At 42.9% G+C, this 23,862-nt stretch overlaps 1 protein-coding gene across 4 annotated transcripts in view; it reads left to right on the top strand.

Moving 5' to 3' along the window:
- rap1aa (RAP1A, member of RAS oncogene family a) overlaps window positions 1-23,516 on the top strand; it is a 50,337-nt gene extending 26,821 nt beyond the window's left edge. For 3 of the 4 annotated variants that reach the window (XM_006628303.3, XM_069190286.1, XM_015342242.2), the window contains exons 2-8: window positions 4,864-4,952; window positions 8,408-8,476; window positions 8,591-8,647; window positions 9,481-9,621; window positions 16,812-16,955; window positions 17,953-18,071; window positions 22,480-23,516. In XM_006628303.3, the coding sequence (XP_006628366.1) occupies window positions 4,896-4,952; window positions 8,408-8,476; window positions 8,591-8,647; window positions 9,481-9,621; window positions 16,812-16,955; window positions 17,953-18,042 (558 nt within the window). In that variant the 5' untranslated portion in view covers window positions 4,864-4,895 and the 3' untranslated portion in view covers window positions 18,043-18,071; window positions 22,480-23,516. The remainder of the gene's footprint in view (window positions 1-4,863; window positions 4,953-8,407; window positions 8,477-8,590; window positions 8,648-9,480; window positions 9,622-16,811; window positions 16,956-17,952; window positions 18,072-22,479) is intronic. The other variant, XM_015342243.2, reaches the window with a different exon arrangement.
- Window positions 23,517-23,862: the final 346 nt, after the last annotated feature.

Genomic DNA, 23,862 nt, shown 5'->3' with positions numbered 1-23,862 from the left:
AGCCTTGAGCGTTGCATGAGGTTTGTGAAGTACTGGGCCGCTTGCAAGAGAAGTATCGATCTACTCTGATCCTAAAGGGAATGAAGAGAAAAGAAAAGGAAGAAAATAATCGCCGCTTCTGGAGAGTGGCGCTGCTTGAACTCCCACCTGTTTCTTGATATTTTCCTGTTGTGCTACTATTCAACTCATTCTTATCCCTGCGGGAGAAGCTGCTCAGGGAATAATCGAACTGTGTAGCAATGTTTTAAAGTCTGGTTTGTGTCTGTTTATGGAGTTGAGTTTCCTCGTGTTAGGTAAAAAAACGCCAGGAGTCGTTTCTTTTCCCAGTGGCCTCTGCTCTTGGTTCCCTGTGTTGCAGCTGAGGTTTTGTCATGCAGTGCCGGTTCCCTTGAATGCAGGTCACCCATGGCCCGTTGGGAAACCTGTGGCAGGTCAGGGAGTACCCAGAAGGCCATTCGACATCAGGGATTTGAGTACAAGTCTCAGGAATCATGTGCCACTGTTTGGGCCATAAGGAAGTGAAGCAGCCTAAAGTTCCATTTTTCTTTATCGCTGCCACTTGATCACATAATCTCACTGTTATATAATACTAAACCACAAGACTTTGGCTGTTGGAGGGGGTAAAAGGCTGGTAGCTGATCAGGCCAGGCTATTCTCCTGTTTGAGAGAGGAATGGAACTATTCTTATACTCTCCCACTTCACAGATTACATCTCTATGTATTTTTTCAGTGCGCATTAATGCTGGTATAAAAGCTTCTTGAGATGCACAATCTAAATGAGATAACTTAACCCAGGAACAAAGTACAGGCATCATCAACTGGCTGATTTCTCCTAAAAAGGAAGAAACGAGAAGCGTGAACTCGATGGTTTGTGGTTAAACTGCCTTTTCGGAGGTTTTGAACAGAATAGGTTTATGGGCGATAGAACTTTGACTAGATCCAGATCTGAACCACAGTCACTCTGACATCTTGCTGATTTATCCTTGAGAACAGATTGTGTTAAAAACAATAATCACGTTCAGGAATATTTTCTTAGTTTTTAAACACTTTTTAAGGTTGTTTGGAGTGTCTAGATTGCTTCCCATGTTGACATGCTTCTGATAAGACTTCATCTGCTGATTGCCAGGAAGTGTGCGGGGGAAGCTTATTGGCGTTGCATGCTGCTCATTGTGAAATAACACTTCGCCGGGCGTGTGCAGCAGTGATGTGTTTCCTGACCTTGATTCCTGTCTGCCTTCAGAACTTCTTTTTAGACGCTGTTGTGCTGAAGTAAGCATCCTGAATAAGTATCGTTGTAAACTGAGCAAATGGTGTTATGGGAAGTGAAGCAAGCAGGAGCCAGGCCACCCCCCCAAAAACAAACAAGCGCATGAGGCCTGGCCTGGGCCAACCAGTTCATTGTGGAACTAAGCCAGCCAGGTTCATTCTCTATGCTTTTTTTCTTAAATTTAGACAAGATAATCTAGTATGTTCACATCTGTACACAGCCCTGCAATGATGAAAAATGCTGCCTCTCTCTGGACTGAACAGAATTGTCCTATTTTCCTGGAACACTCCTGCAACCATGGAAAAGTAGCTTTCTGCGTACAGTCCACTTTGTGCTGCTCAAAACATAGTCTCTGTGGTCTTTGTCTGCTCTGTTTTGTGCTTTGTGTTGTGCACTGTGCGCAATATCTGTCAGGGGTATATCTGCTTATTTTGAGCATGTTGGGTGCAAATGGGAGTTTGAGACTAGAGAATATAAATATAACAGATAAGAGGAGGCACTTCGACTCATCCTTCTCGTTTGATTGCTGGTAGATAATTAATCTGTGGATTTTCAAGAAGATAGTTCTTTTGCTTACAAGAAGATGGAAGCAAAAACGTGGTTAGGTGTATTATGGAGCGAAGTACCTCTTGGTCTCAGTTGAACTCAGAGAGGCAAGGACCAAGGCATCAGTACATAATACTGTTATGCAGCAATTGTTGATTCTGTAACATTGAAGGGGAGAGTAGGTGTGACCTCAACACAGCAAAATGTTGGTAGCATTAAGTCTCATCCAGAGAGTGGAGCACAAAGAATGACAGGGCAGGAAAGTGGCAGAGCCCTGGTCTCAGATTGGAAATCTCCCGCCACAGGCCAACCATCCTCCCTGTCCCAAGGATAAAATATTCCTTAGGGCCTCAGTGTGACCTATCAATGCAGTGGCTCCTTTGGGTACTGTGCTGGCAGCTATGTGCAGTGTGTTTTGTTTTGCATTGGCGAGGATAGGTGTGCATTACCTATGTGAGTCCCTGTCACAAATACAGAGGTAGAGTATGTGGGGAGGTATTTCCAGAAGGTTCTCTTCTCCCCTTTTGCTTAGTCTCTGCTACATATTTGAACCTGGAAGTAACTTGCGTCGGATGGTGGTGCTGAAGGTGACTTTGTTGACCGCGGAGACTAATTAGGGTAATTGTCAGCCGTGGTGTGATAGATATCGAGAAGACCCGCATCACAGCTTTCCAGGAGACTCTGTGTAACCTTATTTACAGATCGGCTAATTATATTAAAGCATGTGACGGCTTTGCTAATTGATTTCAGGCCTGAACCCTTACTGTGACAAAGGTTGGAAATGTCTTGAAATTGTGCCCATTTACTTTCTCTCCTGCCACCCCCAGCAACTCCATTGTGTGCTGTGGGATCCTCTACCACTCTTTCCTCTTGTTTTATCAGCTGCAGCTGACTTTCCTTCTGAAAAGAAGACCGGCTCGGGCAGCACAGATAAGAAGGAAGTGCGGGGCTGTCGAGCTCCACGAGAGCGGTTTTGCATATCTTATTATATCTGCGGCTGCCTTCCTTCTCCGTGTTGGCTGAACAACTTTTTAGGCCTGTTAGAAAGTTGAATGTGTAGGTCATCGTATATTGTGTGCGGTATACACGATAAGGAGACATGGGGCTGATGTCATGAGATGCCGAAACAGGAAAGACACATGATTGGGATCCCTAAAGGCGTTCTCCACTCAGGCTGTTAAAGCCTTTTCGGATGATCTCAGTGCCTCCCATTTCTGTGCCTCGTCTCGGCCCCTGAGTGACCCCCGCACTGGAGTTTCATTCCCTATCCATGTTGCGTGTCCTGTGAGTGAGGAGCAGGGCGGCGCCCAGTCTCTGTTCACCTCCCAGGACAGTGGGTGGGGTGTAAAAGAGATTCTTTCGTTCTTTTTTTTTCCTCTTTCATTCTGTTTTGGTTTCTGGGTAAAGCCTGCATACAGTGCCCCTCCCCCCCCAAAATCTAGAAACTAAACATTGTATTGCTAATAAAACACACACGATTGTGTCCCTTTTCATTACCGGCACTGACAGTGTCATCATGCTGTGTTGATCATTCAGGATGGCGACTGTGGAGCCTCCCTGTGTTAATCAGCTTGACAGTCCATGTAACATTCACACTGGTCCACTTTGGGAGGTGTGTGTGGGTGATTCTTAGGGATTGCAAGCTCACATGCATCCAGAGGTACCTGTCGCGTGGCAAACGGGGGGAACTACGATCAGCTTGGCCCCAGCCAGTCCCAGTGGCTCTTGGCCAGCCACAGAACATGTCAAGGTTGGCTGACGGCACAGCCTCCGTTTTTGTATCATGTGGTTTTATGTGGCTTCATATGGGGATATCTAATTAGAAGGATTTCCTGAAGGCAGACTTTTTTTGTTTTTGCCCCGTTTCCTTTCCTTTTGTTATCATTTGTTTTCTGCTCTTGTCGGTCCAAGCCAGAGCCAAGAAACAAAACCTCTGATTCCTGCACAGTGTGTTCTTCTCACTACTTCAAACCTTACATGGAGGGAAAATAAAGCAACAAAAAAACGCTGCTTATTTGGTGATGTCATGATAGGAGCACATCTGTGCATGTGCGTTGGCAAGGCTCAGCAGCAGTGTGTAATTGTGCGTTTATGAGAACGTTACTCTGCCTCGCGCCTTATTTGTTAGGAGCATGTGAGTAGGAAAGGCGATTTGGAGAAGTGAAACACTTTAAGGTGGCGGGTGGGTTCTTTCTAGGAGACGAGAGAGGGAGAAGATGTCCTTATATGGTCTAGTTTGTGTGTGTGAGGGTAAAACAACTGCTGTTTTTTTTTTTCCGCTCATTCGTCACGATTCCCCTACAGCTTAGTTCCTAGGAAAACTCGTGGGCAGGACTCTGCCGTAATGACAGCAGCAAAAAACTCAGAGATCCCGGTCTGGGCCTGGAGAGGCATTTGCAGTTATTCTATAAAGCTTAATGTGAGTCAATTCTCCTCTCCTAGGGGATGCGTTATAGAAAGTCCCTGCTAAGCCAGTTCATGACTTTTCGGAACCTGGTGTCTTCCAGGATTTGTTCCAGCAACGCTTTGTTGAAATCCCAACTGGACTAACATTTTGCACAGCCTATAAAATGTTGGTTTCCATCTCCTTTTCAGATTGTCCATTCCACTGTACTTTTGAGAAACTTTGTAGGTAACTCTTGGTTTTCTGGAGTGGAAAGCAAGTTAAAAAAAGAGACAGGAGAAAAGTAGATCAGCTAAGCTCAGCTGGAAGGAACAGCAGAAGAGACTGAGGTCTTTGACTAGGAAACCCCGATTTCTACCCTGGACTGATTTTAAACAAAATCTAATTCTGTTTCTTCAATGCCATTTGGAGCTCTTAACTACCTGAGAGAATTAACTTACTTCCTTAACTAAGCCAGTTGAACCTGTCATTAGACTTCAGGTACTGCCTTTCTAGGCTTTTGAATCGTGGCCTGTGAAGGCCACAGCTGTGGTTTGGTCTGGTTTCCCCTCCCAGCAGGTGACCTGAACACCGCATTAGTAGAACATGCAGTGTTACCAGTCCCTCTCCTGTCACACGTGCTCACGCTCTCTCTCGTGTTTTCCAGACTGCGACGCTGTTTGGTGAAGTGACCCCACCATGCGTGAATACAAACTAGTGGTGCTAGGCTCCGGAGGTGTGGGCAAGTCCGCTCTGGTGAGTGTGTTTTTCTCATTACAGCTGCTGCAATAACACTGTTGCTCACTCAGCCTGCAGTGCCAGTGGGATTTCGCTCAGTTTCGGCTCTTGTTCTGCAGTACATAGTAAACGCTCTGCAGGCTGGATGTAGCAGTCATCTCTATTCTGAAAGTTTATCCTGAGAGGCAGTGAGACTTGTTTGGTGAAAATTGCTTGATGCAATTAAAATTGATCAGTTTCGTAAATTACCCGACAGACTTGTAATTATGCAAGTGTGCTAAGGTTTAGCTCCCTTTTCGTTGATATTGCAATTACTTATAAATGACGTGGTTTCATATGTATTTGCACATAACTGCCAGTTATGCAGTGGAAGTCCTAGGTGATTCCAGGCCTCCACGCTGTGGAGCTGTTTAACACAGCCACTCCCTGACTTACATAAGGGTTTTGTTCCAAACCCCGAGTTTGTCAGAATTCAGAAACAGTTGCTTGAACTTGTAGAGGGAATGAACACATGATCTTCAGAAATCAAATTGTTTTGCTGAATGAAAAAGCATTTTAAAACCTCGCATTGGGAATGAACGCCAAATATGACATGCAGTTAAAAATCTACAGCAAATACTTAATGAAACTTTAGAGAGAGAATTGAAAGAGGGATGATGCGCCGGTGATAGAGCACTTGGGCGAGAACAAAGCGAGACTGAAAGAAAAATTGTGCCCTGGTGACCACATTCCACTTTTTTTGTGCTCTTAATCTGCAGAGGAAACGCACTGCTTACCTTATGCTTCACTTATCTGTCTGGAACTTTCCAGAACTCAAATTTGATTTTGGGACCTTTGGAATTTTTTATGTTGAGTCTCATGTAACCCATGGAGGGTTGTAATGTGTCCACCTACTGCCTGAGGTCCTGGCAGCCTGTAAAGCAACTCACTTTATTGTCGTGGTTGCTTCTGCTGTTTTTAAAAAAAGTACCATGGTTTTTTCATTGCTTTTTACTTGCTTTCCAATTGTGATTCAGACTAATTTAGTTGATCAAGTCAGACTCGGAGCAGTAAATTGTACTTGTAAAATCCTGAGCTTAAAAGCACTGTAATGTGCCCTTGCTGCGTGGCGCTTTGAGATTTGCGAGATGCGACGTCTGGTGTGCGCAGCGCCTAAATGCTTCCCCTCCTGTTTTCCTGTGACATACCCTACTGCCGAAGCAAACTAGAAGGACCAGGTAAGAAAAGACTGGCAAACTGACTGGAGTCCTGCCATTTTTAAAGCAGGCCCCACCTCAGACCAAGAAAAAAAAGCACCCACCGGGAAAAAAGGAACCATGAGAAATTTCCCTGGCATCCTCATGGTTTTCCCAATTTCTCACCTGCTTTGCCATTTTGTAGTATCATGTAGTTCACCATTGTCCTCTACTGTGTCACAGTGAAGTTATACTTTTATACCAGTGCACAGCAGGACACTCTTGAAAAATGTTGGCCTTCTGCGTGTCCATTTGCACGAGGGCCCAGATACAGAAGTATGCGAGCCTCCTCAGCGTCTCTCACTGTCAGACCCAGTTCTTCTTTTTGTTTTTCCACGGTTGGGCTCTTGTCCTCGCATTTTGGCAGTGGTAGCCCAGCTCTCCCGGATGCCAATCCACTTAGGAAAGAGCCATGGCCGGGCTCCAGGACTGCATGGCAGGGGTGCTGGGGTCAGGGCTGGGAGAGGCCTCGTTCCTGGGGGCTGCTGGCACTGTGCCCGCCCCATGCCTCGATCTTTGTGTCTCCAGAACCAAGAGCTAAAAATAAACAAAAGGATGTTCTGATTTGCTTTGCCGTGCTTTTTTATTGGGGCAAACCGCTCGCATCACTTGGTTGTAGTGGTATTTTGCCTTCCGTTTAGGAATAGGCTGTTTGGGAGTCCATCATTATAAAGAGGTGTGTATAAGGCTGTCCCTGTGCAGCAGATGCTCTTTTCCCTAATAGTAATTTGTGCCTCGTTGTGTAGAGCATTTGTGCCAATTCGAAAAATATCCAAGACCATTAATAATGATTTTCTATTTAAAATGCACTGATTTTTAAATTATGATATTGTCCTTAAGAAGGCAATTAGAAAATGATTAATAGCCTTGTAGCAGTTTTTGATATCTTAGGGGGTTCATTTATAACAGCTCTTTCTTTCCACAAGATTTGTTCATGAATTGAGCTTACCCTGGCTGCTCTGCATTTTAAAACCTTCTGTGGTGTTCCTGCCAGTGTTTTGCTTTACTTTGGCTAAGTACATCCTCAAAACCAGGCCTTGAAAAAGGGCCTTTTCTGCCACTGAAACCAAAAAAAGATGCATTTTATTTGCACTGAAATTGTGTGTGCTTTTCCTTTTGTTCATTAAACGTTGTGTAACCTCCATATGTGTTCCCACTGCTAAATGTAGTACTAAGCAATCGCATTATTGAGAGGGTGTTTTTGGTGACATTTATGTTGGAATGGGTGTAAGTTAAATATTAGCCACTGGTTGCACATACCCAGATTAACATGAACTACATGGTGTTATTTTAGGAACACTGGGAGTAGTCTGTGAAACCAACCCTAGATGTTTAAAGAGTCTCAGTTTGACTTTCTTGTGTATTAATTGCCCCATTATGTAACTGAAGCTTAGTGTTTTATGTAGTTGTTTTAAATGCAAGTGTTCTTAGTGGGACGCTCCCCAGATGCCGCTGGTAGTGACCGCTGCTCTGTGGAATGTTGCTTAGGAAAAAGCAGTTTCTGTAATTGAGGGATGGTATGACTGCTTTTTTTACTGTCTTCCAAAACTTATTTATGTAATTTAAATGTTATTTTTGGTAAATGAGTGGCACATGTTTTTTTAAATGCACTTGCAACCAGCTAAGATTTTCTACGTGTTTGTTGGTGGTATAGAGTTAAACCGCTCATAGTAGCTCTGAGCCCCTAGCCAGTCCACTGGGGCTGCACACAGTTTGGATTTGCTCTGAATTGCTGTTTCTTTAGGCTTTTTTATTTGAGGTAGATTTACTCTGGCTCTGTAGGTGGGGAGTAAGAGGTTGACAAGGGCGGAAGCAGGGGTGTCATCTTGTATAGACCAATGTTCAGTGTTCGTCCAGAACTGGCACTTGAGCTAGTGCTTTAGTTAGTTGGTTTCTACCACTCAGACGTTTGCATGCTGTACTTTTGAACAACTCCACTTGACTTCTGTTTTTACTTGAAATTTAACTGTGCAGCAGAAAGTAGAAAGAAAAATGTAAATGTAAAAAGTTCTGGCACTTTTAGAATTTAAGGTGGACACCATTTGGTTACTAAAAATAAACAAGGACAATTTCTCTTGTGAGGATGCCCTCCCCAGTCCTCATAATGCCTAATGTATAATGAGGATGTTTCCTCAGACTTGTGCGCACAGGTTTAGAAATACTGATGCAAACACGTGCGTTAACATGAGATTATTGATTGCTCATCCAGTTTCTCTCTCTCTCTCTCTCTCTCTCCAGACAGTCCAGTTCGTCCAGGGAATTTTCGTTGAGAAATATGACCCGACAATAGAAGACTCCTACAGAAAGGTAGGTGTTGCAGTGAAGATGGTCTCTGTGTTGGACCCGAGCTGTACGGGTGTGCAGCGTTAAGAATGAACTCAGCTTCTTCTCCTCTCTCTCTCTCCCGTCTCCCCCGGGCAGCAAGTGGAAGTGGACGGGCAGCAGTGCATGCTGGAGATCCTCGACACAGCAGGAACGGTAAGTGGAACTCCAGCTTCTTTGTTGGTCAGTCAAACCGAAATGGGGGAAAAAAAACAAATATCTGCTCTCCGGAGGGGAAGACCCCAACCGACTACGTTGGCTCTAGAAGCTCGAGATTATCACCAGTTACCGCGTGTGTTTGTGCCCAGTCGGCCTGCTTTCAGGAGCTGTGTGCTCAAGTGCTTGACTGCGCATGAGGGAACAATTGGTTTAAGACTAAGGCTTAAAAGGTTCATTTCCTTCATCCTGACAGTGTAGGACACACCTTTAAGCAGTAGAATGTATCTGGTTTCCCTTATCTGGCATAACTTCATCTTTTCCATAAGTCTAACATGTGATTTAAATGTTCACAACCTTCTACATGAGGACTTACTTCTGGTTTGTTATGCAATTTTATCATCCCTTGATTAAAATGTTAGGCTTTTAATTTGACATATTGTGTTTGCCTTTATTATTTCTTCCCCTTTCGGTGTTATGTGGTGTGGATTGACAAACTATTGCTGGAGATGACCCAAATGCAACGGAGCTCAGTGCTGTAACAAATCGGCGCTGCACTGAATTGTTCATGTGGTTTTAATCACTACCTGCTCGGCTGGCCTTATGACAACAGGGCCGTCAGCAGAGGTTGCAAGACGGGGTGCAGATTGTTCTCTGCCTCTCGGTGTCCCAGTCAACATCCAATCAAAACGATGGTTACACGTCCCTTTCCTTGCCTGCCCTCAGGTCAGGTTGAGGGATGGCAGTTGTGTGTTTCTGGGGTGGCACTTGGACAGCTCAGGACCAAAAAGGGGGGTCACTCACCCCTCTTGCTCTGCCTCTCTTTGTTACAGGAGCAGTTCACGGCGATGAGGGACCTTTACATGAAGAATGGCCAGGGCTTTGCTTTAGTATACTCCATTACAGCGCAGTCAACGTTTAACGACCTACAGGACTTAAGAGAACAGATCTTACGAGTAAAGGACACTGAAGACGTGAGTAGGCATCTCTCTGATTGGGTTACAGGTCACATGTCCTTCTAATTTTCACTCAGTGGTGCAGTTTATACCCCCCCCCCCCCCATGCACCAAAGATGTTCATGGATTTGTGGTGCTGTGACAGCTATTCAAATTGCACACAAAACACTATATCAAACTATATATTTACAAGGGGGAAACATAAAAATGCTGAAAATGTTTGTGAAACACAATTACTAATATCAGTAGTTGCAACTAAAGGAAATTGTCGCAAACCAGCACCTTCGACTTCAATACTTGGTTTTATCGGCAACTCTACAGATTCTGTACTTGGGGTGGGGGTGGCTGATCTCAGTATAACCAGTCCTGACTATTGAACTGCAGAGAAATAGAACCAAACGAGCTTAATGAGCCAGATGGCCTTCTGTGATCTGTGGCCTTCAGGGAGAATGAAAACTAATACATCGGAAAGTGTTGTGTTTAATTATGTTGTGTTCATCATATGGTTGATACAGTAATACCGTTTTGTATTTGGACAGGACAGGTTATATGTAGAAATGAGTTCCAATTGCAGTGAGAGTCTGGCTCATCTCACACACATTGCGATTGATTGAGGTCAAGGTCCTTCTCATATAACAGTGATACTTTATGTATTATACCCAAATAAGTAGTGGTGACTTGGATAACAGTGCTCAAGGCAATGTTGTGAGCTGTTATGACCCAGGGTATCTTTGTGTTTCTGTTGTCCACCTGTATGCTTTGATCATTATAAGCTCAAGCCTTACGCAGCACAGAAATAGTAAACATAAAGGTGTCTAATTAATCTTAGTCAGTAAATGACTAACTTGCAGCTTCTGGCTGTGAGAAAAGCTATATGGCTTGAGGTAAATTTTGCCGCCATGGTCTCGCTACTTTGTGGTGTTGTTGTTTCTCTATCCTTACTGGGTAACAAAGCTGCGTACAGTGATAATTAAAAACTGCTGTCCCCATTGGAAATGCTAAAGTCTGGGACTACCGTCAGACAGTCTCCCCGTCTCTGGTCCCAGAGTTTATAGGCTGAGGATGTCATGAGAGCTGTTCCACTTGGGAGCGCCCTAGTGGAGCTCTTGGGTATACAGACAGTCTAACATCTGGCACTATAGCTGTTCCCTGCTCACATCTGGAGTGGTAGGTTTCCCATAGACAACTCTGTTGGGCTGCGGTGATAGTGGTTTGTGGATGATTTATGACAGCTCTTTTCTGCAGTGAAGTGCTGCGATGCGTGCCTAAACTGCTGGGATGGCATTTTTTTCGAAAGTTCACTTGAAAATGCATCAAATTTGATCCTGTTCAAAAACAAAACTGTTCGAACACTTTCTGTTACCACAGGGTCTTATGTGATAACACATAGGTTTTCTGTTCCAGGCCTGGGAAGGCTATGGACACATCAGTTAAAGCAATTCGCAAGCCATAAGCACTACAACATAATATACATAGAATACATGATAAAGTTGATTTTTTTTCCCCCAAGAGAATACCTATTAGCACATCTGAGGGCAGAAAGCTGGTTTCTTGTCTCAGTTCTAACATTTGGTTCGGACACTGAACATCCTGACAGTGGGGCTCAGAGCTGGAGTAATGCTTTGTACTGATGCACTTGGTTGCTGTTTTTAGGGCAGAAGAACTTATGTACCACTAGTTGTCCTGTCCAGACAGCAGTGTTGTGAATGTGGCACAAGGAAATCTGATATTTCTATGGCTGGATCTGTGGAAAACACCCTCATAGCAGAGCAGAGGATACATTTTTACAGTGCCCATAATTTGATTATTTGCAGTGCAGAGTTGTTTTATTAGGCCAAACTAAATACTAAATAAGCCCTCTGTGTTGGTAAAACATTCACAATTATGACTTAAAGTGCCTGTAGACAAGTCTGAATTTCAAAGTGGCTCTCATTTTCAAAGTAACATTTTGTGGCCTAGCAACCTGAAATCGAGACACATTAAATCAGAATTTATTTGATCTTTATTTAGACATTGTAACACACAATCTCCAAGTGAAAAAGCTAGTCCTCAAACTTTCTGAAAAGTAATTGAAATTGAAAACCTAGAATAAAACTGTAGAACACAAGAAGACAAAGATAGAAAACACATGACTAGTTAGCATAGGCAAAAATACAAATGTATTCATATTAAGTATATATAATTTTATTTCCCTATGACTTTAACAGTGAAAATCCAAACACTTCCACATTCTGAATGTATGGCGTAATCTTTGGATTCCCAAAATAAAACAATACCTGCACTCCCTGTTTTTTTTCCCATAATTGTCCTGCTCTCAGTCTCAGCATGCTCTCTACGGCTTATAAAGAAGGAGAGGGCAGCTCATTCTCAAGACCTGATTAGCAATAAACTTGCCAAGAAAAGTGGAGTTTACTCAGTTACAGTACTCTTCCCCCCCCTGTCTGCTCATCAAGGCTGTGGATGAACGATCCTCTCATCGGCTTGCGGACTCTCAGGGAGAGGAAATTGGGATTCTCTTCTTGCCTGTGTGACCTCCTGGCAACTAATTTTTCATTATGTGCCGTTTTTCCTCTCACCACTGTCCCGCTCTGTTACAGTGGGCAACTCTGGATGTTGGTGTTGTCTCATACAGTACTTAAGAAATTACAAAAAGTTACAAAAGTGAGGAAGCCATCTAACTCATTTGGTAGTTAGGCATCTATTGAAGGCAGCCAGTGTGGTTTGAATAATATGGCTGGGTAGCTTGTTCCATACTCCCTCAAACATTTGGGTAAAGAAATGCCTTCAGTTTTCTCTTTTAAACTTTAATGTAGTGCCCCCTGGTTTCTGGTCCTCTGGGTTGACTTTGTCTTTGGGTTGACTTTGTCAGTGCCCTTGAGGATTTTGAATACTTGTATTAAGTCCTTTCACGGTCTCTTTTTTAAGACTAAAAACGTTCAGTTTTGTAGCCAACGTTGTACATCCCATAATGTACCTGGTTGCTCTCTACTGCAGGTCATCCACAATACATAGCTTGTCCTCGGTAGTCACGGAGTGCTTGACACAGATTCTCAGAAGCGTTATGGACCTTGAAGGAAATGGGAAAACCACTCAGTTTATCTGCATTGTAGGGAGTACGCTTGAATAAGCATCTTTTTTTCATTTTTTTCTCACCTATTTAATACTATGCTGGAGTGTTGGTGGTTTGCTAAGTAGTTTCCAAAACTAGTCTGCATTCTCCAGTTATTTCAGAAAAATAGACCAGCCCCAAAAGGGCCTTTGAGGTTGAGGTGCTTTGAAGCACCCATTTCTTCTGGGCTAGCTCGTGATACTGCCTAAGAAATGGGAGTATCAGCACATTGAACAACCACGCAAAAGAAGTGGCAGCACATCACTTTTGAGCTGGAACAGAGGAAATCGGTTTGTGAGCGAGTAATGCAGAAATGCCTGTCAGAATTTCTTCTCCTCGAGGTGCTCTAAGAGCGCACTGACATCACGATTTCCCTAAACCCAGGACCGTGAAAGGCACATTGATTAGGCAGCATGGCGATTAGTCGTGACAATGTTATTTCTGGCTGCTCTCTCCTCCCCTGCCTCAGGCTGCCTCTGCTGTCTGAAGGATTAATGCTCACAGACTGCGCACACACGCACTGTTGAATGGATGCAGTTTTGTTTGAGCTGAATCTTATTTGTCTGCCTTTTGATTTGATCAAGCTATGTCGACTTCCACATATCCGTCTTCGAATCCCAGCTCCTGGCAAGCCACCGAGCGTGACTCTAGAGGACAGCTCCACGAGTCCTGTGGTTGCTGGGAGGAAGGTGTCTTGTCCAGCCCCTGCTCTTTGGCCCTGTCACTGTGCAGGGTTTTGAGAAACTGAAGATAGTGGGGTTTTATGAGAGTCTTGATACAGGCTATGAAATTGGTTCAATAAGGTCAGTCTAGGGGTAGAATAACACCAAATGACAAGAAGTAGTTCAGGTGGGTAGCTGCGTCAGCATGCATAGGCTGCAAAGGAACAAGTAATAGGTTTATCCCTGGCTGAAAAAAACTAGCTCACACCTGAAGAAGGCTCCACAGCCGAAACGTTGTTTTTTCTTTCTTCTTTTTTTGAGCCTGGAATAAACCTATTACTTGTTCCAAATGTCAAGAAGCTTAGCAGTAGCTAACTGATTGGATGATCTTGTCCAGGTGTTTCCTTAAGGATCCCAGGTAGGCCTGTTAAAAGAGGTTGGGAAGCTGGGTTCAGACTCCCACTATGATCTGGTCCTGAATGAAAACCTTTAATTTATGGTGGCATCTTGCATGTTGTTCAGCAACAGCTGTGTCAAACGTGAACTCTTGTCAGCTCATTGAAATAGAGAGGTCTGTACAAATATTAAAAAAGGAAAATCAGATGTGCACAACTGTGGTTTATAATCTCCTCATTTCCTGTTGTGTTTCCTGCTGTCTGGCTACTTCCCAGGCAATCACTTCCTTCAGAAATAAGATGCTGGAGTTTTGGGACCAGGGAAAGCATTCTCTTGTATTTTTCTTGTGTTGAGGTTTCTGGATTAATTTTGCTGCAGAACTGTGATATGCACTTAAAACAGATAGGACTGTTGGTGAGATAATTTCTCTGTATTTGTAGTGTAGGATATTGACTATCTGTACTGTGCTGAAGTCTTTGAAAGTGAACTGATTGAATGGTCAGTTCACTTCCAAAGTTTTGAAACTTTGATTAATTGGACAATAGACTTTCAAAGTCAGGTTATAGGTTTTTCAGCTGCTCGCTAATCATTTTTCTCCAGGACAATGTCAGGTAAGACAGCGCTTGCTGACATTGGAGCTTATCGAGAGACTGTATAACAGAGCAGGCAAACCTAGATAACAGACTGGTTGGTTATGAGGTATTGCTGCTTTTTTTTTCCATTCAGAAATGAAATGTCCTGCTGTCAGGCTTTGCCTGGTAGTGTTTGCAAAGAGGAGCTCTGTCCCAGACAGCAAGGTGACCAGGGCTCAGTTCTGTGTGTTGGCTCCTGGGCTGTTTGTTTCCAAGCCCATGGAAACTCAGGCTGCAACTCCGGACAGCGCTGTTCCTGCCTAAAGCTCACTTGGCTCGGAGATCCAGGCACTCTGTCAGCACGATGCCCTTGTTTGGTCATTGAGAAACATGATTCTTTCGTCCCCAGATTTTATTTTACCCTGAAAGTGGTGCATGACTGGCAGAGACCATGAGAGTGGTTGGTTGGTAGTTGATTGATGGATTACCTTTTGTTTTGATAAAGACCATATTTTTGGCCACATGTTTCTTCATCCTCTCACAGTGTGAGCTTCTTTCCATATTGCACATTACAAAACATAATTTTTAAAAAGGGAGATGGTCATATCCGTAATCCATAAGCCATACACTGATAAATTAATTGGCCTCTGAAGTCGCATAGAAACGTTTGAGTAGAGATCTGCGTTAATGTGCACTGGCTACAAAGGAACAAATAAAGGTTCATTCCACTCTGAGAAATAGCAAAGAGGAACATTTTTTGGCTGTTGAGATTGTGAGGTTTCTTTAGAAAATGTTTTTTGCAAAGTTTGTGACAAAGGAAAGCATCTTACAAAATATGCAAACAAGGAAACTCTTGTAACAAATGCTACTTCCTTCACAAGGACAGGCACAAAGGTACAACATTGCCCCTCTGCCACAACAGCCCACCATTTACTCAGGTAAAACTTTTTGACTCCCATTATACAAGATCTTGTGCTGTTTATGTTTTTCATTTTTGTCTTTAGATCTTCTGCAGTCCATAGCTGTGTTAAAGTGATGGTAATATTATTGACAGTGTGCAGACCAACACGAAATCCGCATACTGTACATATGAATACATTACTCATGGAAAAATATGACAGGTTGAAGATCTGTGCTCTAGCGCGGCCTAGAAAGCTGAGTCTGCATTGCTCCTTTGAGTGTTTTTGTGGAAATGCCTGTTGATGTTTGGACCCTGCAAGGGAAAGTCTGCTTTCAGTGTTTTCTCAGCCCATGCCAGACGCTTGTTTGGAATCCAAACAAGAAGTGCTGCCACATAGTGTGGTCAGTCCAAACATTCCTGTTCTCCGTTTCTCAAGAGAGGACCCTGTCTTCAGCCTGGGGGCTCAGAAAAACTTCCTTTGGTGGGGTTTGGAAAGGGCCAGCAAAAGAACAAGACAGACCTTTTCAGGAATGGCGCTTGGTGCTATGATTTCTTGGCAGCCCTGCCTCTTGTGTAATGAGCATATTCCCCAAAAGGGCTTTTGTTACAGGATTTCTAATAAAAAAACACTTCCCCTCATTACCAGTTTTGTCATCTGATGGAACTCTTCTGCTTTCCGTCTTTGCTTGCTGACAGATTTGACTGTTTCCACTTATTTGTGTCACAGCAGAGTTCACACACTAGATAATTCCTGTACAGTTTACAAGAAACAGCCACTGTAACACTTACAGGCTCTTCATGACCGGGCTTCCAGCTGAGCTGATGGGAGTTCAGCTGAAGAGAAGCTCTTTCTGACTCTACTTTCCTCTTCCCACTGTGAAAAATCACCTGAGGTATTGAAACAAGGCAGGAAACTAATTTTACCCAGGAGTTGTAGGAACATGTTTTAAGGGGTTTTAACAATGTACACAAGATTAGTTTCAGTACCCAGAAAGATCTTTTCTTTGTAATGTACACCAAGAATGATGCCCCAAAGAGAGGCCAAACTGTACCTTTTTGGCCTTGTTGCTTGTTGGATTACTGGCAGGAAAATCATCCTGCAGTTATCTGTCCATCTAGATTATGGAGCAAAGTTTCAATCGAAGCTGTCTGCCATTACCTGTATTTGCTAGAAACATTTCTTTTTGCAAACCATACGGGGTGGGACGAGCATTTTAGTCAGTGAAACACAGTGGAGGAAAGAATAGTATGAAGGATTGCATTACATGTAGCGTATGTATTGAAATTTTACCCTGTTCAGTATAAGGCTAAAAGCTAAATACGACTAAGATTTAAGAGCTGTATTATTTGTATGTTTATCAGTCACCTGGAGGCCACCTACACTCACGTTCAGCTCATGCTATTATCTAACTTTATAGAGTCCCTGAATCACAGAGGATTCAAAAGACATTTAGATAAGAATACAGGGTAAACACAAGAGGAGGCTATTGAGCCCATCAAACTCTTTTACCCCAACAGCACTGTCCACTCCTGTCCATCAGCCCTGTGCTCTGTCTCTGCCCCCTCAGGTCCCCATGATCCTGGTGGGCAACAAGTGTGACCTCGAGGACGAGCGGGTAGTGGGCAAGGAGCAGGGACAGAACCTCGCCAGACAGTGGAACAACTGTGCCTTTTTAGAGTCCTCTGCGAAATCAAAGATCAATGTTAACGAGGTAAGGATCCAGCTTGCAGCGCTTAAATCGACACTTGATCTGTCTTTTCCTTTTTACTGATTTTGCTAACACTTTGAAATGACTGTTAGCAGTGGTTCATGACGAGGCTTATTGGTTACACCACCGGCTGCATCTCCACCATACTGGACACCGCTCCTTCTGCAGTCAGCAGTAGGGGAAGAGATTCAGGGCCGGGAGTGCAGACTGGACCCCTAACAGCTTTGCTCCACGTTGGAATAATAGTTGTTCAGCCAAAAAGAGTTGATAAGGAGGAAATTGGGCTCCCAGGTTGCTCAACCATTGGAAGCTTCAATGTAAAGTGCAGATTTGGGCCTACAGATCTGGGTGGTGGTGCTGTCCAACACTGAGCAGGGTACCCCAACAGGATATAGTGCATGTTTGTAGGGCCTTGTTCTTCCTTCTGTTATTTGACAAAAGCCGTATAATATTTAACTGGCGCTTAACGGACGGAGCACAGGAAGGGGATGAGCTGCAGGTCCTGAAACAGGTGTATAATTTGATGTCATGCCACAGCTTTGAAGTAGAAAGTTCTGATAATTTTTAGTTTGAAATTAATAATTTATCTGGAGTTGCTTTCCCAGCACTCTCCAGGGATATAGGAACATTTTGGTTCACGAGGCGTCACCTCCTGCTTTTCGGTGCATCTTGGATGTGGAGCACTCCAACCTCCAAAACTTCATGCCTCCCGGTTTTTTCCAAATTCTACTTCGACAACCTTGCCAGCTTAGTCTTGCATTCATGTGGGATTTAATCGGGGAAACGTCTGCTGTACACTTGAGGGGAGCTTGTTTTTTATATGGTGTTTAGATGGCAGGTCAGAGGTTTATCAAAGGCAGGGTGGGATTTTTTTTCCCATCGGTCACGGCACATAGATCCGACTTAGATCTGCTAAGTCTAACTTAGATCTTAAAAGATCTGCTGTCTCCAGATCTTCTTTCTCTCACTTTTTTGATATCCGTTTTTCTTTCTCTTCTAGATCTTCTATGACCTGGTCAGACAGATAAATAGGAAAACGCCAGTGGAAAAGAAGAAGGCGAAAAAGAAATCGTCTTGCCTACTGCTCTAAAACTCCCACCAGCAGCAGCTCTGAGCCAGGTGGGTGTGCCAGTCTGGCCTCGCTCTGTTTTGAAGCTGAGTGTGTGATGCCAGGGGCAGAGGCTTGGTACCTTTGCCATCTACTAACGAGGAATCTTCATCAAACTTCAGCAGGACAGTGCAAAGTGACATATCAGTATCCAGGAGCTGTGTTAAATTTTACAACATCGACATCACATGAAAATTGGGTGTGAATTTTGAGGTTAATTCTTGAGATCAAGTGTTAAATCATTTTTGGTGTTCAAGCCATTTGTATAAAGAAGTATTATTCCTCTGGGCACTCTTCTAGATACCGACAGTAAGACTAATGCGTTTTTATACAGAATAAACCTGGATGATGAGCAGGCAAATCATATACTTCCAGCCCCTCAGTGTTTAAACTGCAATTTTGTATGCAACTCTAGATAAATGTGAATTTAGATTCCACCAGGTTCACTGTATTTTCTTTTTGGGCAGCAGTTAACTCCTTTTATTGTAAGTTTATATCTATAACTGGCCTTATCAGGGGCTTTTAGGCTTATGATGAGATGACTAGGGTGGTGACCCAAATGCCACACTAAGCCCTAAACCCTTCCTCCAAGTCTACACTTCTGTGACATAGTGCAAGTGCACCAAGCATTCACGGGTGCACTGTTATAAAAAGGTAGTGGGACACCCTTGCATAACATCACTCATTTGTAACATGGCTCACAATTAGAATGCTTTCTGTTGTTGATGTTTCTTTTCCAGAGTGCTTATGTGCGTATTTGCAGTGACTTTTTAAAAATAATTTTTCATTCTTCACTCACAGTTTGATGAAACTGCATGTCATCTCATCTGTCCAAAAAGTAGTGACATATTGTGTACATTCATGTTTAGCAGGCTCAGCTCAAAACAGGTGAAGGAAATGAAGGAAACCTGGCCATACCATTCTCTGTTTATTCCAAGCTTTGTCCTATGAAATACATTTGTGTGCTTGTCCCAGTACAAAAATGACATGGAACATAACGCATATATTCATGTTGAACATGATTGATTCAAAGTAAACTGAAGGTAAATTTGGCATTACCTCAGAGCTTTGTACTATTAAATACTATGTCATTCTGTATACACAGCAGGTAAATATTTATCAGTAGCAATGGGTGACAAAAGCTGTATCTCAACAATTCATACCTTAAATACATACAATATGGATCTAAAGTAGCCTAATGAAATTTTGTTTTTACATAAAATAATATAATATGATCGGCCAGCAGCCATATCTACCTGCAACTCACAACTGGCAACCCACTGAAGCTAAGCAGGTGTGAGCCTGGTCAGTACCTGGATGGGAAACCTCCTGGGAAAAACTAAGGTTGCTGCTGGAAGAGGTGTTAGTGGGGCCAGCAGGGGGCGCTCACCCTGCGGTCCATGTGGGTCCTAATACCCCAGTATAGTGACGGGGACACTATACTGTAAACAGGTGCCGTCCTTCGGATGAGATGTAAAACCAAGGTCCTGACTCTCTGTGGTCATTAAAAATCCCAGGGTGCTTCTCGAAAAGAGTAGGGGTGTAACCCCGGTGTCCTGGCCAAATTTCCCATTGGCCCTTACCAATCATGGCCTCCTAATAATGAATTGGCTACATTTCTCTGCTCTCCTCCCCACTGATATCTGATGAGTTCTGGCGCACTATGGCTGCCGTCGCATCATCCAGGTGGATGCTGCACATTGGTGGTGGTGGAGGTGAGTCCCCATTACCTGTAAAGCGCTTTGAGTGGAGTGTCCAGAAAAGCGCTATATAAGTGTAAGCAATTATAATAATTATTATTATATGTAATAAGTGTGCCCTCACACTCCTGACTTCAGAGCAGTGTTGGACAGAAACAGCACCATCTGTAGTTAACCAAGCAGTACTGCACCCTTCCTGTAGGTAGGGATGTGATTACCACGGCACTATTTCAGTTCACTGTGAAAATTAGAATGTCCAGAAAAGTGATCTTCAGGGGAACAGGTATAGCTGTACCTGTAGGCTACAGATTGATCCCCTCTATTCACCTTTCACACTCGGCCCTGAAATTTCTTACCTATTAACATTTCTTTATTTCCTGTTCACCTGCTCAATTTTGCCTTTTCCTTCATGTGTTTTCCCCTCCCCACCTCTCCCCTTGTTCACTAGCCTGTAAACAGGCCATGTGTCTGTCTGTTTGAGCCCAATCAAGTGAAACGCGCTGTGTTGTTTACAAGACCGTGGTATTTGGAACTTGTATTTGAAGAGTACATGTCAGCACAGACAAAGTACAGATTTCATGGCGTTTGCCGGATTCGAAGAAACAGACCAGATCTGCAAGTATATAGCTGGATACTCCTCAATTAAAATGTGCCTGGTGATCACAAAGATTTTTTTCATGCAGAGAATGTGTAACTCCTTGACAGAGTTGCAATTTACTGAAAAGGATCACTTGAAAAGGATGTTGTTTTAATATTCTAGTTTTTCACTGGGCACAGTTGAGTTTTAAAGTGCTTGCACAGTGTGTATTTATTATTTCAAAGTGGTTTTCTTCAACAGGGGAGTTAAAACTACTACTTTAATGTTTAGTAAGGTTGTACTAAACTTATTATACTATATTGTTGCTGTGTTGATGCCTCATTATTTTCTCATTTTTACGTGTTCTGCTTTTTCAATTTTGACAAATCAGATTACAATTAATTTCTATAATAATGTTGCAGTAGATCTGACTTGTGTACATAGACAAACATCTTTAACTAATAAGATTTCTGTTAACCATGTTAACTAAGGGCAGAAGATTAACTTGCTGCCCCTCCCAAGTGCAGTGTGGGATTGCTGATCAAGCTAGTCTTTAGACCAGAGTGTCACTGCTGAGCTGCCATATCACTCAGGAGGACCCAAACAGGAGTATAACACCCTGACTTGGCCTGTGTAAGGACAGGTGTTTTAAAGATTTTAGGTGCCAATTTTTACTAATCCAAATCTGCATTTGGGCTGAATTTACTGTTCTTATTCTCTGTTTTTGTGGGTGGGTGGAATGAGAGACTTTGTGAGAATTTCATATTTATTCTCAGTTTTAAAACGCTTTCAGTTCTTGCCAGAGTGCTGGGTAGTCAACCAATGCAGACTCGTGCAGCTGTAGATCCCCTGTGTCAGTGCCTCTGTAAACTGTTCTGTCCCAGAAGACACCCCCCCTAGTGCTTGAATGAGCCCTCCCACAGCTCTGCTTTCTGGCTCTCTCTCCATTTCCCTGGCTCTGCCAGCACACATTCCAGATGACGATGCGATGTCGTTCACGATTAAAGCCGAGCTGTGCTTGTCGCACGGCACACTGGCCCGAGGCTGTGTTTATTCATTTCTGTTTGGGCAGCCGAGCGTTGCTAATGGGATAAAGGCACGCCGATTCCATCAGCCGGCAGTCCTGTTTGAGTGAGCAGGCTGCCCAGAGCCCTGGGCCCCAGCTCCTCTCACAGCTTCGGAGCGGCTGACTCATCAGAGACCCTGAGCCGCTGGCCTTTCCTAAGAGAGTCTCTCTGTGTGAGGACCTGGCTCCTGCCTTCCTGCACATCGGCAATGTACTGTTGCCTTTCTTTACCCAATTTAGGCATAATTCCACTTGTTCTGAGCTCTTCGTTTTCAGTCTTTGCATCCTTTTTACAAGTTTCAAGACCGTGTGGTATCCACATTGATCCGAAGCACAGGCTGTTAAATGTACTCATTTTGTTTTTGTTGTGTGGCTTGATTGAGTCTTTTCACCAGTGTCGACCTTTACGAAAGAGAAACTGTAAGCACTTCCAGATTGGATGGGCATAAGGAGAAAGATTAAGTGAAACTGGTAAAGGCTGATAACCCTGCAGTGTCATTATTCTAGACCTGGGCAGAAGGATATTTTGAAACAAAAACAGGCGCTTATCACGACCGTATGAAAGGTTGCGTTCTTTTGGGTTGCTGGGTAATTGATCTGGGGATTTCCTCCATTCAGGAGAGCACATGGGTTTGATAAGATGGTTGTGTAGCTTGTTTCAGACTTGCTCTCCATTTAAAAGAGAAGGCTCCTGTTTTCAGGTCTTGAAACCTCTTCCCTGTGGTCTACAACGATGTGATTCACATTAAATGGACTTCATCATCTTCAAGGGTTTTGAAAACTTGAATCAAATCCCCTCGCATTTCTCTTTTCAATAGCAAATGATATGTTTATTTTTCTCCTAGATTTGGTTGCAAAGCACTAATATCGTTTTAGTAACTTGATAACATGAGTTGTGCCCCGTGTTCTAAATGGTATAATATAAGCACAATGTACAATTTTTACATAAATCCCCCTCAGTTTTCAATTCAGTGCTGTCCTACAGAAACATTATTACTAGAAGAAATCAATATCGCCTAGTGTTGAAGTGTCGTTTTAAGACCACTGCTCTAACCCTGGTCTCTCTCTCGATGCAGAATGCTGAAATGAAGAACTGTTGCCTCTTTGGAAAGTGCCAGCATTCCAGACCTTCAACCAGAAATGAAAACTTCAAAAAGAAAAAAAAAACAAGCATCTTACTACTACAACTACAACTGCAAGGAAAAGTGAAAATAATTGACCACATATCTCGGACGGACTCCTCTGTACTTTTTATACATCAGTCAGCCGAAGAATCCGGATTTTTTCTCTGGTAGGATTGACTGTCAAGACAGACCCTGAATCTTCAGCTTCCTGGCCTCCATTTGTTCTTTTTTTAACAAAATGTTTAAAGACTACAGTATTTTCATGTCTGGCAATAGATAATAAACTTTTTTTGGGGGGCAGTTGAAATTTAGATCTATGATTATAAACAAACAGCATGGCCTCAATTAAAATTATATATAATATTGCAAATGGAAGCAGAATTGATGATTATTGACCTTTTTTATTATCATGTACCAGTCCTAAGCACTAATTGTGTCAAAAGTAATAGATTGAAGTCCATATATATTTTTATTTCCTGACATTAATGGGCTTTGCAGCAAATAACATTCTTTTCCTGTGTGACTTTATTTTGTATTTGAAGTCACTGGGCTTTCAGATTTCCCATAATGGATTTGAATTCCAAAGGTTTTTTTTTCTTTTGCATAAATATGCTTTGGGGAAACAAAATAGGTATTTTATAGAAAAAACTGTGGGAATAATAATAATTGGTTTCTATGTCTCTCAAAGCTGAAATATATTATACTAAACCAACTCTAATATCGCTTCTTGTGTTTTCCTGTCACAAACAATTCCGGCTTTTATGAATAATTAAATTTTAGTACATTTTCATTATTTTTTGGTCATTGTAATTTTTGTTATATATATATGTTTCTTATCCAAAAGGAGCTCTATCATTTTTGGTGTTTTTTTTTTTAACTTAATGATGTTTTTCTTCGGTTCTCTGCCTGGCAAGTGTCTCAGTCATCGCTGTTCAGAAAACGCCTGCGATGGAAATGTGAACTGAATGAATAAATGATTTTCGGATTTACTGGGTGCATTTTGTCGAAGAGTAGTCTCAGGTGCAGGGGGCCAAACGGCAACAAGGTCAGAAATCTCCTCATCACCACTTCCCAAACCCAGTGACTGCCCTATATTCGGTATGTTGGAAACATTAGCATATTTAATAGTTCATAAATGAAACTGTTAGGGTTTAGAGTTAGTTGGTGTTCGATTAAAGATGAACCTTTGGGTTAGAAATTGGGAGCCGAAAATTAATGGCTTTCACCTCATTCTGTCATCTTGCTTACTAACTGAGCTTAGCCAAGAAGCTCTTGATCACTATGCCATCTTCACCCAGAAATAACCTGCTGTTTATACCCAAAACCATGAACAAG

The sequence above is a fragment of the Lepisosteus oculatus genome, chromosome 5, assembly GCF_040954835.1.
Source record: "Lepisosteus oculatus isolate fLepOcu1 chromosome 5, fLepOcu1.hap2, whole genome shotgun sequence".
Classification (NCBI taxonomy): Eukaryota; Metazoa; Chordata; class Actinopteri; order Semionotiformes; family Lepisosteidae; genus Lepisosteus; species Lepisosteus oculatus.
Note: the sequence above shows the minus strand (reverse complement) of the source record. Positions and strands in the feature narration are given on the sequence as shown.